We start from the raw sequence: 15489 nt of genomic DNA on the forward strand, positions 1-15489 counted from the left end.
CCAGGAATGGACTCCGAAATTGAAAAGGAAGTGATTTCCTGCTCTACATGTCAGGAAAACAGGAATTCTCCAGCTGGAGCCCCGCTACATCCATGGGAGTGGCCAGAGTCACCGTGGAGCAGACTGCATGTGGATTACGCTGGCCCTTTTCTAGGAAAAATGTTCCTTGTCATTGTAGATGCACACTCCAAATGGATTGATGTGTACCCAGGAAATACAGCTACAAGTCAAGTTACCATTGAAAAGCTCAGACAGTGCTTTAGCATACATGGTTTGCCCCAGACCCTAGTATCGGACAATGGAACTTGTTTCACAAGCCAAGAGTTTCAGGCATTCCTAAAACAGAATGGCATACAGCACATAACATCCGCACCATTCCATCCGGCGTCGAACGGTCTAGCGGAAAGAGCTGTACAGTCGTTCAAGCAAGGAATGAAGAAGATAACGGGGGACACCATAGACACCAGGTTAGCTAGATTTCTGTTCAATTACAGAATCACACCACAGACCACAACTGGATTGTCACCCGCTGAAATGCTTATGTCCAGAAGGTTGCGCTCAACACTGGATCTTCTGCTGCCTGATGTGAAGTCAAAGATACGTCAGAAACAACTCAAGCAGAAGGGTCAACATGACACTCACAGTAAGTGGAGGAGTTTTTCTCCTGGGGATGAGGTGTACACTCGCAACTACAGTCATGGACCTCGTTGGATACCAGCGGTCGTTGTTGATAACACCGGACCTGTATCCTATACAGTTCAGACAGGAGATGGCCGAGTCATTAGGCGTCATGTCGATCAAATGAGAAAACGGCATCCCATTGGGGGCAGCGAGACGCGCATGTCAGATTGGACGGAGGAGCCTACCAGTTTTCCAGTCTCAGGGACAGCATTGGAGGCCCTGCCTGCAGACTCAAATGTCCCCACTTCCATCAGAGAGGAAGTGAGTGCTTCAGAGACAGTTCAAGCACACCCTTCAGTTGGTGAAAAGAAACAAAGAGGAGCTGATCCGCTACCTGTACTGCGCAGGTCCGAACGCACAAAACAGACTCCTACTTACCTGAAAGACTTTGTGACATAGTAGTGAGATCCCTCAAGTCAGAGCAAGAATGAGCTCTGGGACTCACTGGAAGGATGGTAGTCTACCCACCTTCCTAGTTAGTTTTTTTTTTTTTTTTTTGGTGAAAAAAAAAAAAAAAGTGAAACATGTGAGAGTTATAAGAGATGTCTGTGTTAACTGTTCAATAAGTGATCAGAATGGCTAAAACTGTTCTTGTTGATTTGTTTTTTTTGTTTTGTTTGTTTCTCTAGGTTTAAAGTATTAAGTGCAATGACACCTTTACTGTACATGTGTGAGTAGTGGGGAGGAACGTATGGGACTTACCTCTGGAGTAATTTTTTCTCTTAAGGGGGGAGGGATGTGGTATCCTGATGTTGTAGTTGTTCCGCTCCGTGCCACAGGAGGTGCTGTTGTCCTTCGGGATCACGTGGGTGCTGTTACAGTGAGCCAGAGAAGAAGTGTCAGAGAACCGCTATGGCGTATGGATGCTCTGTTCTAACAATAATGTTAATAAACCACCAGTGCAGTTATCTAGTGTGATTCAGTTCAATCATTATAGAAGATATTACAGATGTAATGTACTATTTATCTCTACACGCATTCACTAGTGAAAAAGGACATTGTGTGATATGATCATCTGTTTTTAAATGTGCTTATGACACTTTCATAGTGCTTGTGTAACTGTAGGAAAGACAGAAAGGGGATACAATTGTGTTAATTATTTTTATTAAGAAATAAAAGCTGTTTCACAGTGTTGGGGCTGAGTCTATTTCTCCTCTTAGACAGTACTTCCCCGGCCTTAGAGAACACTCTTTCACATGGTACAGAGGAGGCCAGGGTACACAACTGTAATGCCAATGTATATAGAAGGGGGTAGACATGTTTCTGCGTTCTCCAGTATTCAAGTGGATCTTCAGCTCTTTGTATGTTTGTCTCTGTAAGGTATCTATCAACATGTATGATCGCATCAAAAGTGGCATTTGAGCTTTGTTTGCTGTGGTCTACAGCACTGTCCAACAGAAGCCAAAGATTTCCACCTAAGAAGTGTGAGGACAAAAATATATGATCGGGAATGACTGAACATGACTGAAGATAAGACACATCAATGGTCAACAATTATTAAATAAATGATTAAAAAAAAAAACATACTTGAGCTTGGTGTGGGCTGTTGGGTTGATGATGGTGCTTCTGTTGACTGAGTGCTTGATGATGTGGACGGTCTTTCATCTTCGGCCCTAATGACATTAGCACATTCTGCTTTTAGCCGTTTGACAGCCTCTTTCATTTTAGTGTGGTTAAGAAAACCCAAAGTTTTAAACCTTGGGTCCAGCAGAGTTGTCATGGTCATTATGCTGAGCGACTCCATATTCCAGATATGTTCCCTCAGACGCCTGATGAGGTTGTCTGTTAATTCCTTTGCAATGGCCAATGTTAACCTATGAAATATACAATGATTTACTGAAATACAAAAATAAAACATTAAAAATGAATAAAAAAGGCATCAAAACATTTATTATATTTGTTAATGTACATAAATAAAAATCAATACTTGTTTTGGTGAATCATTTTTAGCAAAAGAATTACTTTGGAGCCAGACACTCGTTTTTCCATAGACAGCTTTTTGTGGCTAGGTGGAATGGGGCAAGAACACACAGAATTTGCTGTATGGCTTCATAGTCCTATGCATGAAGTGGAGTTTTAAGTGATTCAAGGGATGATCCCACAATTTGCCTTTCCTTATGCAGCCGTTGAAGCATGTGTAAAGTGCTGTTTCAGCGTGTTTCCACATCATTCACTAGTTTACGAGCTGGCCTGTTCATCTCTTTCTGCACCTGGGTCAACATTTCTTTAGCAGAGGTGCTGCTTCGAAAATAGGTGACCACTTTTGTAAATGGCTGAGAGTCTTTTATGACCATGTTGACCAATGCCTCATCAACCATTTGCTTGCGAGATGCTGTAATGAATTGAAATGAAAGTTTTATATAATATACATGTATTGACTTAAATCATGATAATGCATTCACAATTATGAATAAAAATCATGAAGCAACAGTCCTACTTTGTGTGCTTGTAGGATTGTTCTGGGGCTGTGCAGTCTCATGTAAAGCTCTGAAATGCCTTAGCATGGATGATGTGCTGTTTCCATACATAAGTTCCTTGTCACACACCAAGCATCTCACCTTCTGAATAAAGTTATATGAAATTAAGAAATTACATACAAGAACAAAATAAGTTTAAACAAAAACTGCTGTTTTTTTTTTAGAAAAAGCATACATACATTGGAACGTATAAGCTCGAAATATTCCCAGATAGGGGAAGTCTTTATTTTTTTGACTGTTGCCATTGCTCTAAACACAAATCCTTCACCAAACACCAACCCTATCCCCTCTCCCTTAATCCCACCCTAACTCCAAATACCAACACCATGTTACCTAAAAAAAACACCAAAAGTGCAAAGATTTTACAAAAACAAAAAGACAATAAAGTAAGAATAAATAAAACAAAAAACAAAAAGAATGAATAAGTAGTGACAAATAAATGTTGTTGGTTATTTAAATGTAATATATTGATTAACTTTTGAAATACAGCACTCTCCTCACAAACCCAACAACCAGACTGAGCCATCAAGGACTCGTTAAGTAAGATCTGGGGTTCGAACCTTCTGACACGCAAAGCGAAACACGCACGTGATTGGATAGAAAGTGAGGCTTCATTTGTCATCGATCACGTGACCAATACACACCCCGATACGGGGCTTCGCTAGAAATTGTGTCACATGCGCGATACGCACATCGAAGCCTCAGTGTCATACGTAACATCACTAGCGCCTCCTATCAAATTGGATCAGATAAACACATGGATAAACACGTGAAGAACCGATGTATCGTATATTTTTTTATCAATGATTTCTTTTTAATCAAACTACTTTATAGCTCATCGATACACCAAACATATGAATAGTATATTTAATATTTGTAAAGATAGTTTGTAACAAAATTTGAGCCATTAATGTATGTTTTTTCATCTATTCGCCTTGTCTATTCTTATTTGAGTTTTGCTTCACATTCAAAATATCAAAAAACAGGTTATGTAATGTTAGCATGGTATAATGTTAATTAGACCATTATAGGTTGAACTGAAAGAAAAACTGGAATTTGAATAAAAAAAAATTAAAAAAACATTGTAGCAGTATAATATCATATGATATTTTTCAGAAGATAGTTCAATCTGTAATTGTATCCCTATCAGTAATTTTCTTTCAATTACACCCACGCTCAAAAAATAACTACTGGGTAATTTGTTAGTTTGAGAACACAATGAGTTTTTTGGAATGCAAATATTTATTTGGATAACTTTAAATAAAAAGAGACTGTAATATTGCATCCTATAATGTTTTCAATGGCATTTGGATAAGGGTGTTATATGATCTTCCGAACAGCAGTAGGCGCTGTCTCGAAAAACGAGGGGACTGAGAATGCGGGACTCTGGGTGCAGGACTCTAGAGGCCACGAGTCTGCAGCTTCATAATATTGGCTCTGGCGTTATAACTTGAATTTTTTGCAAAAAAAAAAAAGAAAAAAAAAAAAAACATTTATTTTTTAGTTTGCCCTAAATGACATTGAAAAAAATAAAAAAATTAATAACACTTTGGTGGTTGACATTATTTTCAGGTGTCTGGATTATTTCAGGTTTGTTATGTGCGTCTTTCTACCATGCCATGGGTGTGGTCTGTATACAAACAATCTGCATTATTTGTTCACTGGCCTTCTCCCCACAACAGTTTCTTTAATGATTATAGCATATACTGAACATTGAAACATTGTTGTCCACACCTGCCTCTTCTGTTTTTATTACCATCATCTCTGCCATGTTTTTGCTGTTGTTCATTGTATTCATTAACTGTTATTAAAACATTATCTTTACCAAACCTGCTCTTTGGTATTCCTGTTAGAAATTTTAACAATTAAATAATTCAAATTGCTTGCTTAAATATGTTGTCTTTTCATTTTGTTTTGTCTTGGGGTCAGTAACAAACACAGTACACTACATACACTTGAAATCAGATGGATTCATTCATAAATAAACAACATTTCACTGCTGTTAACCAACACACAAGTCTAATGTGTCCACTCTACATGTTTATTTTCTGCTTGTACACTTTTATTTTCCACTTAATGGATCTAAAACTATTTATGAAATACATATAAATGTAATTTTAGGTAATTTAATTCACAATGATTGAAGAACAAATAGACAATGACTACAGTCATTTTGAAACATTCCCTCTAATTGGTGCAGATCTGCTGTTAAACACTTTCCGGATTAAGTCTTTGATTTTAGCTGTGTTTAAAACATAAATTATGGGATTTAGCATTGGTGGAAGAGCAATTGAAAGCGATCCACTGATGATCCTGGCATTGACAGAAGGTGCAGCAAACATATTGCATATTATGGGAAGAAAGAATGATCCAACTACCAAAAGGTGAGAAACACAGGTCTTCAGTGCTTTAAAACGTCCTTCCCAAGTTGTAATTTTACATAAAGCAATAAAAATGCCCAGATATGACAGGACTATAATGAATGGTGGTGCTACAAGGAAAAAAGCAGTAATGATGATTGCTATAACATTATTAATGCTACTGTCATTGCATGGCATCCTCACCAATCTTCCATAGTCACAATACCAACTCTCTACCACATTGGATTTACAGAATGAAAGTCTGGTCATCAAAGATGTTGACAGTGTTATAAGAAAGGTGTTAAATGCCCATATTACTGAAAACAATATAGCCATGAACTTATTATTCACTATAGCATTATATCTTAGTGGCAAACATATTGCAATGAAACGATCAAATGCCAGAACAACAAGAGTGTAAGTCTGCACAGTAATAAAAAAGTTCACAAAAAACATGTTTGCCAAACAATCATTGTATGAGATGTACTGTGAGTCCGAAAAAAAAATCTTCATCATGTTAGGGATCAGTGCATTACTTTCACCAATATCTGCCAAGGCCAAGTTAAACACACCAATGTACATAGGACTGTGCAGGCTCCGGTGAAGAGCTATAACAAGAAGGACTATCGAGTTCCCAATTATAGAAATAAAATATATGATAAATAAGAATATATAGTAATAAGTGCTGTATGGTGTTCCTGTAAGCCCAGTGATGAAAAAGTGTTCTGGATGAACAATCGAGGTATTCTGGGATAAACTCATGGCAGTTTAGCGTTTGTTGTTTTGCACAGGCTGAAAATATAAATTACAATGAAGAAATAACCAAAATATGGACTTTACTAAACTGTCGTCTCACGCTTTTAATATCTATTTTCAAATGTTGAAAATATATCTTTATGTAAACTTTCTGCATAATATTTGATCACAGACTTGTCTAAAGCTAATCTAAAAGTTTTAGAGCCAGAGCAAACAATGACAGTGTCTGAACGCTTGTGAGCTGCTTTGAATTAAATTAGTCCATTATAAATGCTCGTCCTCATTCTCTCATGTCGCAAAGACCATTGGACATCACCGTCATTGAATCCAAATAGATCTACTGATGCATCTCTTGAGAGCTTTCATACAACACAGTGATGTAATACTTGTTACTGTATATTGAAGTAAATGTTCTGGGCACAGCTTTAGTTTTGATAATCATTTTGTTCACTGGCCACAAAATTCCCCTTTGTGTTCTCATTAGTGCACATTATTTTAAATTCAATATGTCTCTGAACTGCATTTGGAGGCAAGAGATGCTTTTAAAAACTGGGTCATAACAGGTAAAGTGAGGTATAGCCCAGTATACGAGAGAAAGAAAGTGGCAAATGCTAAATTTAAATATGCTGTATGGTTTAGCAAAAGAAATGAGGCAACCATGAGAGCAAACTCAATGGCCAAGAAATTTCAGCAAAATAATGCATGAATTCTGGAAAGAAGTTAAAGCTATTAATAATAGTAAAATACCATTGGCAACTAGTATAGATAGTGTTGTTGGGGCTGCGAATATTGTTAAATTGTCAAGCAAATATTATGGGGATATTTTTAATTGTATAGAGAGACAGGAATTTGAAGTTAGCAAAGCTCTAAAGTCTCACGCATTGGGCGTGAGACACACGCATTTCAACCCGATCACACGCTCACACGCCACACCTTGTATTTCTCACGCAGAGAAATCTCCAGGATAAGAATCAAGCGAGTTCCCATAAAGTTCAGAAGGCCCTGCCACGCGACAGTTAATCTAATAAAAGAAAATATAGCTACTGAACAGCCAATCAGAAAATAGAATTGCTGTATCCGGGTAAGATTTAGATATTCCCGCTTATATCTCGTTTACGTTCTGATTCCAACGATACATTCTGTGATTCACTGGCTCGCTGCCTCGCTCACTGAGGCCCCGTCCACACGTAGCCGGAGCTTACCCCAATCCGATCTTTTTTTTTCCTCATTCTAAAAAAAAATCACGTCCACACGGTGCCGTATCAAGAAATATCTGCGTCCAAACAAAACCAGTGAAAAGGCTCAAAATGATGTAGTATACATGCCAGACCATTACGTGGCGCTGTAATTCTGTCACAGAAATGCACTTAAAGCAGCGAAGGAGTCTTGGAGCATGCGCATACACCTTGCACGCTGAATACTTAACGAGTTTGTTTGCCCATATAATCTTTAGGGTATTAGGTTAGCTAATTTGGCTTGCTGTCCACTGAGGAGGGGCTCGATGGGCTCTTCAACTCGAGCTCTGATACACCCCCCCAGTGAATAAATATAGGATATGAGTACATAGGGCAAGGTACCTGAAATGAAGGTGGAGTTTGCGGAGGTGGAGGGATGCTGAAACAGCTGAGACTGAAGAGAGGTAAGCAGCTGCTTATATACTCTGGCTGTTGATATGAAGATTAGATGGGCTCGCTCCTCCCTAAATTACGTTTAGGAACTTCACAAACTATAGCAAAGCTTACTGTGTGTTCACACCGCCAGCGGTGAGAGCGTCAAAGTGACAGGAAGTCATTCATTTTCAATAAGAGCCGGCGGCGAGCTCCGGGCCTCCAGCGAGAGCGGCGCGCCACGTCTAGGATGGTGAGAGCGTCGAGGAGAGTTGAAATCAAGTCAACTTTATGGTAATGAGCTATGACATGGATCGGCAGCAACCAATTGGAATGTAGAGGTCCTCGCTTGAGAGGATTCCGATTGGTTGCCACAACTAGTCATTTACTTTGACCCTCCCACTGGCGGCGGTTTGAACGAACAGTACAGCGTTGTTGAAATAACGCTTTATTTTGGCTCAGTAGCTTCTGCAGCACGAACACAAGCATGTAGAGTCTGCTATTGCTGTTGTTGGTGCTGTTTTGTGGTGTTAGCGCATCTGACTAGGGTCGACATGTAGGGTGATGACATCATCATTTCAGAAAATATATGGATTGCCCCGTCCACATGATAACGCAATGACGCCGTTTTCAAATTTATCCACTCTGGGACCCGGTTTAAAAAAATAGCGGTTTCACCATTAGAAAACACCGGATCCATGTAGACAAAACGCCTATCCGATAAAAAATTTGTGTGGTTTCACAGAAACACATCTCCGTGTGGACGGGGCCTGATTCAGATGCTCGCTGAAGTAGTTAACTACAGAAGAGGACATCTGTCAGTCACATTGATTCACATCTGGCTACAGACTGATCGTGATCGAAGTGGGACCATATCCTATGAGTACAGTAAGTCATCTCATCAAATTGCTGGGGAATATTTGTGTCCAGGCAGCTGGTAGGTTAGTTAACAGTTTGACCAGAGTACGTTACGTGAACTAGCCTAGCTAGTAGGGATGGGCATTTTTCCAAAATATTGTATTCGAATATTTGGGCTACTAAAAAACGAATATTCGTGTTTCCCTTTCGAAAAGGGAACTCCACTCTGCGCTGACTGCGCTATGGGGAATGTCCTCCGTGACCCGTGCTCGAAATGCCAAAAATCACCACACTCAAATTCTATTGGCCGACGACAGTCTATCACGTCAAACGACGCGAACCGTGACGTATAAAGGGAGCGCCTGGGGAAACAGCCGACATCCTCTTGTCTTTTCGCGACTGCTTTTGCTCGTGCCATTTTCACTCTGCCAAAAGAAATTAGGTCTGCTAAATCGTTCAGGAAGTGTACTGATCCTTGTCCCAGGTTTCTGACACCGGAGGACACACAACTTGTGCGTTTTCTGTCTGGGCGAGGAGCACGCACGGTCAGTACTCAAGGGTGCTACCTGTGCTAACTGTGAGCGTTTTCCTATGAAAACGCTCCGTTCTCGTTTGGCCCTCTTCTCGAGGGGAGAGGTGCCAACACCGCTGCCTGGTGGTTCCGGCCCTGCTCGTGCTGAGGCTCAGCGGCGATTGTAATCATGGAGTCGCAGGTGGAGCTCGCTGAAGAATTTGAGAGGGGTGTCAGTCTTTCTCAAGCTGAAGCGACTGACGAGGACGCGCTTTTGGCGGATGACGTCGATGTTTTATTTTTAACATCCTTGGACTCAGGAGCGAGTGCTCTCTTGGTCCAAAGCCCCAGAGAACAGAAGATGTCCCTGCGCGGCGTTTTTCGGAGATGCTGGAGGTTATGGAACGCGCTTCGAGCAGACTGCAGCTGTCCTGGGAGCGCGTGAGGAGGGATTTATTACTGGTATAAACATAAGAAAAAAATGTTTTACAAGTTTTGTGTAAATTTAAGTTTTAATATGCAAATGAGGCCTTATATACTTAAATATATGCTAATTTGCATACATTTCCAAAAACAAAATCTGAAAATTGGAAAGGTCCAGGTTTAAAATTTTTGGTTCTATTTGTTGACATATTAGATTAAAGGGCTTTTACAGAAGGGATTCTGGATATCTTATTTTGTGCTTTAGTAAATTAGAGAATACTGACAATAGCCTTAAAAAACCTATTTTCGCCATGTTTTTTGAGTAAAATGACCTGTAACTCAGGATAGGAATGATATATCAACAAATCCCTCTGTAAAAGCCTTCAGAATATAGCTAAGTATAAGTCTGGACAAGTTGGTGCTTGTAGGTGCTACTGAAGTGGAGATATCTGACTCTGAGTGTGAGAAAAAACTCATTTTGAGAAAACGGCCTTTAAAGTTTTTTATATTGTATAATTTCATTTATTTCTATTGAAACCCAACCTACAAACAAAATATATATTCAGTTTATTAATTAATATCAGTTTTATGTAATATTTAAAACACATGTAAATTGCTAAATGAATAAATTATTAATAACAATAGAGTGCCCCAGGGATGACGCGTTTTTGTAGGCAAAACCCGGAAGCGAGTTAGCATTTTAGGACTTCCGGTTCCAACGCCGTAAAGTCTATGGGTTTTTTGAATGGGTTTTTGGTAAATCACCTGAAATAAGGTCTGTGGTTAACAAAGCCTCTAAATACTTTCACGTTTTGATCTATGACATAAAACACACCAGTTATAACCCACTTGTGATTTTTTTAAACTTTTACTGTGTCTTAAAATCGCCGGTTGCTAACAAATTGCTAAAAGGGACTACTTCTTTGGCAGGGACTTTAGACGTCATCATTAAAAACGTGACATTTGGACAGCATTTCTCATGAAAAAGTGGATAAGTATTCATACACAGCGCAGATCATAATCAGTGAGCATGTTTTTAAATAGAGTTGTTTTCTAAATAAAGTTTGAGGGCGCTTGGTGGTGACGACATTGATCCGCGACCATGGTGTGCTGTAGTCCGTTTATAGCCTACTGTTAGCCTTTTATATCTGACAACTTTATTTAGGCTTCAAAATCTATAAATGTTGTGTTAACTTGTAAAGATTATCTTGATAGACAAAACGTGTAAGTGTCATAACCCTTTGTAAAACACAGAGCTTATTTTCTGTGATTTTCTAAAAGTCTATGGGAAAAATGAATAGGCTTTCAGTAGAGGGAACCCGTGCGACGCTAACTTCCGGGTTGGCCAACAAAAACGAGTCATCCCTGGGGCACTCTATAGCCTTAAGCTGAAGAGAACTACCTTAACAAACACACATAACAGCAGTCACAAAAACTGCAAACTTCTGCAGTACCTATCTCTCTCACACAGACTACACTCCAGCAACACACTGCTACAGAACCCATGATTCTGTGGATCGATGTTAATTTTCAGCCCTGATCCAGCACAGTTAGGACAACACAAACACATGACTAATTCATACAATCATGTGACGTGAATTATGAGCCATTCCTGTGTGGCGCGGCTGTCATTCCCAATCCCTCCAACACACTCTTTCTCTTTCCAAACAATAGGTTACGCGATGAGACACTCGCTGATGGGGTTTCATCGTCTAATCTGTTGTTTACTTTCTTTTTTATTAGCTCTTGCAAGTGACAGCTGTTGCCGTATTTTCAGTGAAACTTTATGACTTGATTTCGGTGCTGTCGCATTTTCTCTCAGGCGCAGAACAAACAAGGAAGCGTGACGCCTGAGAACCAATCACGTAGTCGGAAATTCACATCGATCAATCAGGTGTGGTTTTCGGCTGTAGATTCCCCAGCAAACTTTCGCGGTTGGTTATTTCTACAAAGGAAATGCCCATATTTGGATTAGACAGCGCTGTTAATGAGACTGAGAGCTTTACATTGATACCAGGCATGACATGTAGGGATGGGCAATACCATTTTTTTCTTTCCGATCCGATACCAAGTACTTTCAAGGCAAGTATCGTCGATATCGATACCGATACCGATACCGATACTCCAACAATGAAATATTTTTATATTGTTTTTTGATAGCCATCATTATTAATATTAAATAAACTGCAATGGACATTTTTTTTTTTTTTTACTTATTAAAAAATACTGAACATTATTAATTAAATGAACAAATATATCACTGTAGGCTAACAACAAAATATAACAAACATAACAAAAATGTAAATGTGTCTCACAAACCTTTTCTCAATAATTGTCACATAATGTTTCTACATTTCTTCCCTTTAAGGCCAGAACACACCAAGCCGACACAGATGAATTAGTGGCGACGAAAACAAACTGTGGGGGTGGCTCACGTCGGCAGCGTCAGTGTCCAAAGTTTCCCTGTCACACCAAACCGATGTTAAACAGCCGACGACCAAGCAGCACGTCAGTTCTTCGCCTGCGTGAGATGAAATGCCTTTCCGAAACAGCAGGCGGCAGTAGCTGAGCAGCCAATCAGAATGATCAGATGGCCCGACGGACCGACGAGCTCCAACGCTGATTCAACATTTAGAATCGGCCGAAAAAAGGCCGACGAGGACCAACTTCAGCCGACGGTGCGGAACACACTGAGAAAACTTAGTCGGCCGACGAAGAAAAACTGCCCAACGGCCGACCGTCGGCTTGGTGTGTTCCTGCCTTTATATGCTTTTGAGATGAAACAAAGTGAATGTTGTCATTCTCCCCTTCAGCCTGTTTTTCTTTGTCTGATCAAAATCTCTTGCTTTTGAAAAAAGTGTGGCGTATTGTTTTTTGACAAACATCACACAAAGCTTCTTCATTCTTAACTGGAGTGTAATAACTCCAGATTAAACTTCTTTTTCTTTCAGTCATGACTACTGCCACGCACTCGACTCCCTTTAAAATCCTGCGCTGTGCATGCTTGCTTGTCTTTGACAGAGTGAGCGTGAGCGAATATTGTCTTGACAAGCGGAGATACAGCGGAAGAAGATGTAGTTCCTATTTAAGTAAATATTGCAAAAATATACGGCGTATTACTATTATTAAATATACCATAATCACAAAAAAAAAAATAGATAGGATCGATACTTCTATTTGAGAATCGATCTTTTTGATGCAAAGCCAGTATCGAAAGTATCGATACTTTAGGATCGATCCGCCCATCCCTAATGACATGTCTCTGTGAATGGAGACGGCACGGGAGCTCGCGTTAGAATGCTAACTTTTGGTGATTTCCGATAGAAATCTAAAGGCGCAAGTTGACAAAATATAATGAAATAACCACCTTAAAGTGTAATGTTGACATATTTTTTATTTTGACATGAAAGCTTACGTGTTAAGGGAGCAAACTGGCCCAAAATCTCAAAATTGACCACTGCATGAAAAATTATGTTTTCACCTGCCATGTCTCGCCTTAAGAATGAAAATATCACCTGTATTGAATGGCATGGCCTCCTTTTGATCTGAGAGTTGTTTTTTTAGGCCGCCGCTCATCTGAGATTCAGGTAGTTGATATGTCAGGTGTTCGGCCCTTTGGGGCCACCCTGATAATCCTCCTGGGTCGAGGGGGCTGGTTTCCTCTCGTTAAAGAGAGTCATTTGTTGAAGCCACCGCTCTGCTGAGCTCCAGGTAATATCACGATTTTGAGGTGTTTGGCCTTTGTTAGGCCCTCTTGATACCTTCCCTAGGTCGAGTGAAGTGGTTTCCTCTTGCTTAGAGAGTAGAAGGCGATATGCTGACGCCTCCGCTCCCCCGAGCTCCAGATAGATCATGACGGTAGGTGTTGGCCCTCTCTGGGCCACACTTGACATCACCCTGTGATGAGTGAGCTGGCTTCCTCTTGTTTGAGAGTCTCTATTCAAGCCTGCTGCTCCATTTGAGCTCTAGGTAGTTGAGGTCTTTGACGTTGGCCTACTGCAAGGCCACCTTGACAATCACCCTATGATGAATAGGGTGCTTTCTCTCATTTGAGAGTTTTTATTGAAGCCTCTGCTCCACTGAGCTCCAGGTAGTTGATGTCCTCAAGTGATGGCCTGTTAAGGCCACCTTGACATTCCCTGTGGTGAGTGTGTTGGTTCCCTTTCGTGGGAACTATCAACGCTATGTCGAATGACGTGATGGGAACCCTCTGCATTTTGTGTTCGTGAAGCACCTCTGTATCCAACCAATGACGAAACGTGACGTCAGAGGCGGGTGACGTCACGGACCAGGAAACTATAAAGCATACCCAGAACAAAGAACGTCACGGGTTACGAGTGTAACCCCTGTTCCCTGAGTAAGGGAACGAGACGCTACGTCAATGACGTGATGTGAACCCTCTGCATTTTGTGTTCGTGAAGCACCTCTGTATCCAACCAATGAGAAGATGTGACGTCAGAGGCGGGTGACGTCACGGATTACGCTGGCCACACCATGTGGCGAACAGTTTCCATTTATACACATACAGCTTCCTCGTGGAGGGAGCTCTGGATTGAAGGATGGTCTCCACAACCTCGGTTGGGAGACCAGATTCTATGAGCCTTGCCCCCTCAGAGGCCAGGCCCATAGCTTCCACATTTCTGGGCGGGGATGGAGAATCGTGCCGCCTGCTTGTGACAGGAGATCCTGGCTGAGAGGAAGCTCCATTGGAGAGCCGTGAAGGAGAGATATTAGGTCCGCAAACCATATTCTTGTTGGCCAGTAAGGAGCCACCAGTATTAGGTCGGCCCTCTCCTGGCGAACCTTGTCCAGAACTCCCGGGAGCAATGAGACTGGGGGGAATGCGTACAGACGTAGCCTTGGCCACGTCTGTAGCATAGCATCCAGCCCTAGGGGTGCTGGGTGCTCCAGAGAGTACCACAGAGGGCACTGAGTTGACTCCTCTGTGGCAAATACATCGACTTGAGCTCGTCCGTAGACTTTCCATATCAACTCCGCCACCTCGGTGTGGAGTTTCCATTCCCCCGGCCTCGCGCCCTGCCTCGATAGAGCGTCTGCTCCCACATTCAACCGCCCGGGAATATATGCTGCTTTCAGTGAAAGGAGTTTTCCCTGGGCCCACAGGAGGATGCGGCTGACCATATTGCATAGCAGGTGAGACCGCAAACCCCATTGGTGGTTTATATATGAGACCACCGTAGTGTTGTCCGTGCGGACCAACACATGGTGTCCCCTCAGGTCTGGGAGGAAGTGTTTTAGAGCTAGAAACACCGCCATCATCTCCAGCCGATTTATGTGCCAGGAGAGCTGATGGTCCTCCCAGAGACCCTGAGCTGAGCGACCACTCATGATCGCCCCCCAGCCTGTGAGGGAAGCATCTGTCGTTAGCATTACGCGACGATGAGGAGTTCCCAAAATGGGTCCTTGGGACAGGAACCAAGGCTTTTTCCACATGACCAGAGCACGAAGGCATCGCCACGTGACTTTGATCATACGAAAAGGATTTCCCCTCGGGGAAAACCCCTTGGTCCTGAGCCACCACTGTAAGGGTCTCATGTGCAGAAGGCCAATAGTAATAATGATGGACGCATCTGCCATCAGACCCAACAGTCTCTGAAACTGTTTTACAGTGAGTGACTGGCCTAACTCCACCCCATTCACGGCCCCGAGAATGGCATTCACACGAGCAGGAGTCAATTGCACCTGCATCGTAGTGGAATCCCAGATTACACCTAGATAATTCGCAACCTGACTCGGGACCAGCACACTCTTTTTGGCATTGAGTCTCAACCCAAGCTTCTTTATGTGTGACAGAA

At 41.5% G+C, this 15489-nt stretch overlaps 1 protein-coding gene across 1 annotated transcript; it reads right to left on the reverse strand.

Moving 5' to 3' along the window:
* Window positions 1-5326: 5326 nt before the first annotated feature.
* On the reverse strand, window positions 5327-6280 carry LOC137005015 (olfactory receptor 1E16-like). Its single transcript, XM_067365760.1, has one exon. It carries the CDS (start codon window positions 6278-6280, stop codon window positions 5327-5329), a length of 954 nt encoding a protein of 317 aa, XP_067221861.1.
* Between the last annotated feature and the right edge of the window lie 9209 nt (window positions 6281-15489).

Source organism: Chanodichthys erythropterus, chromosome 17 (assembly GCF_024489055.1).
Source record: "Chanodichthys erythropterus isolate Z2021 chromosome 17, ASM2448905v1, whole genome shotgun sequence".
Taxonomy (NCBI): domain Eukaryota; kingdom Metazoa; phylum Chordata; class Actinopteri; order Cypriniformes; family Xenocyprididae; genus Chanodichthys; species Chanodichthys erythropterus.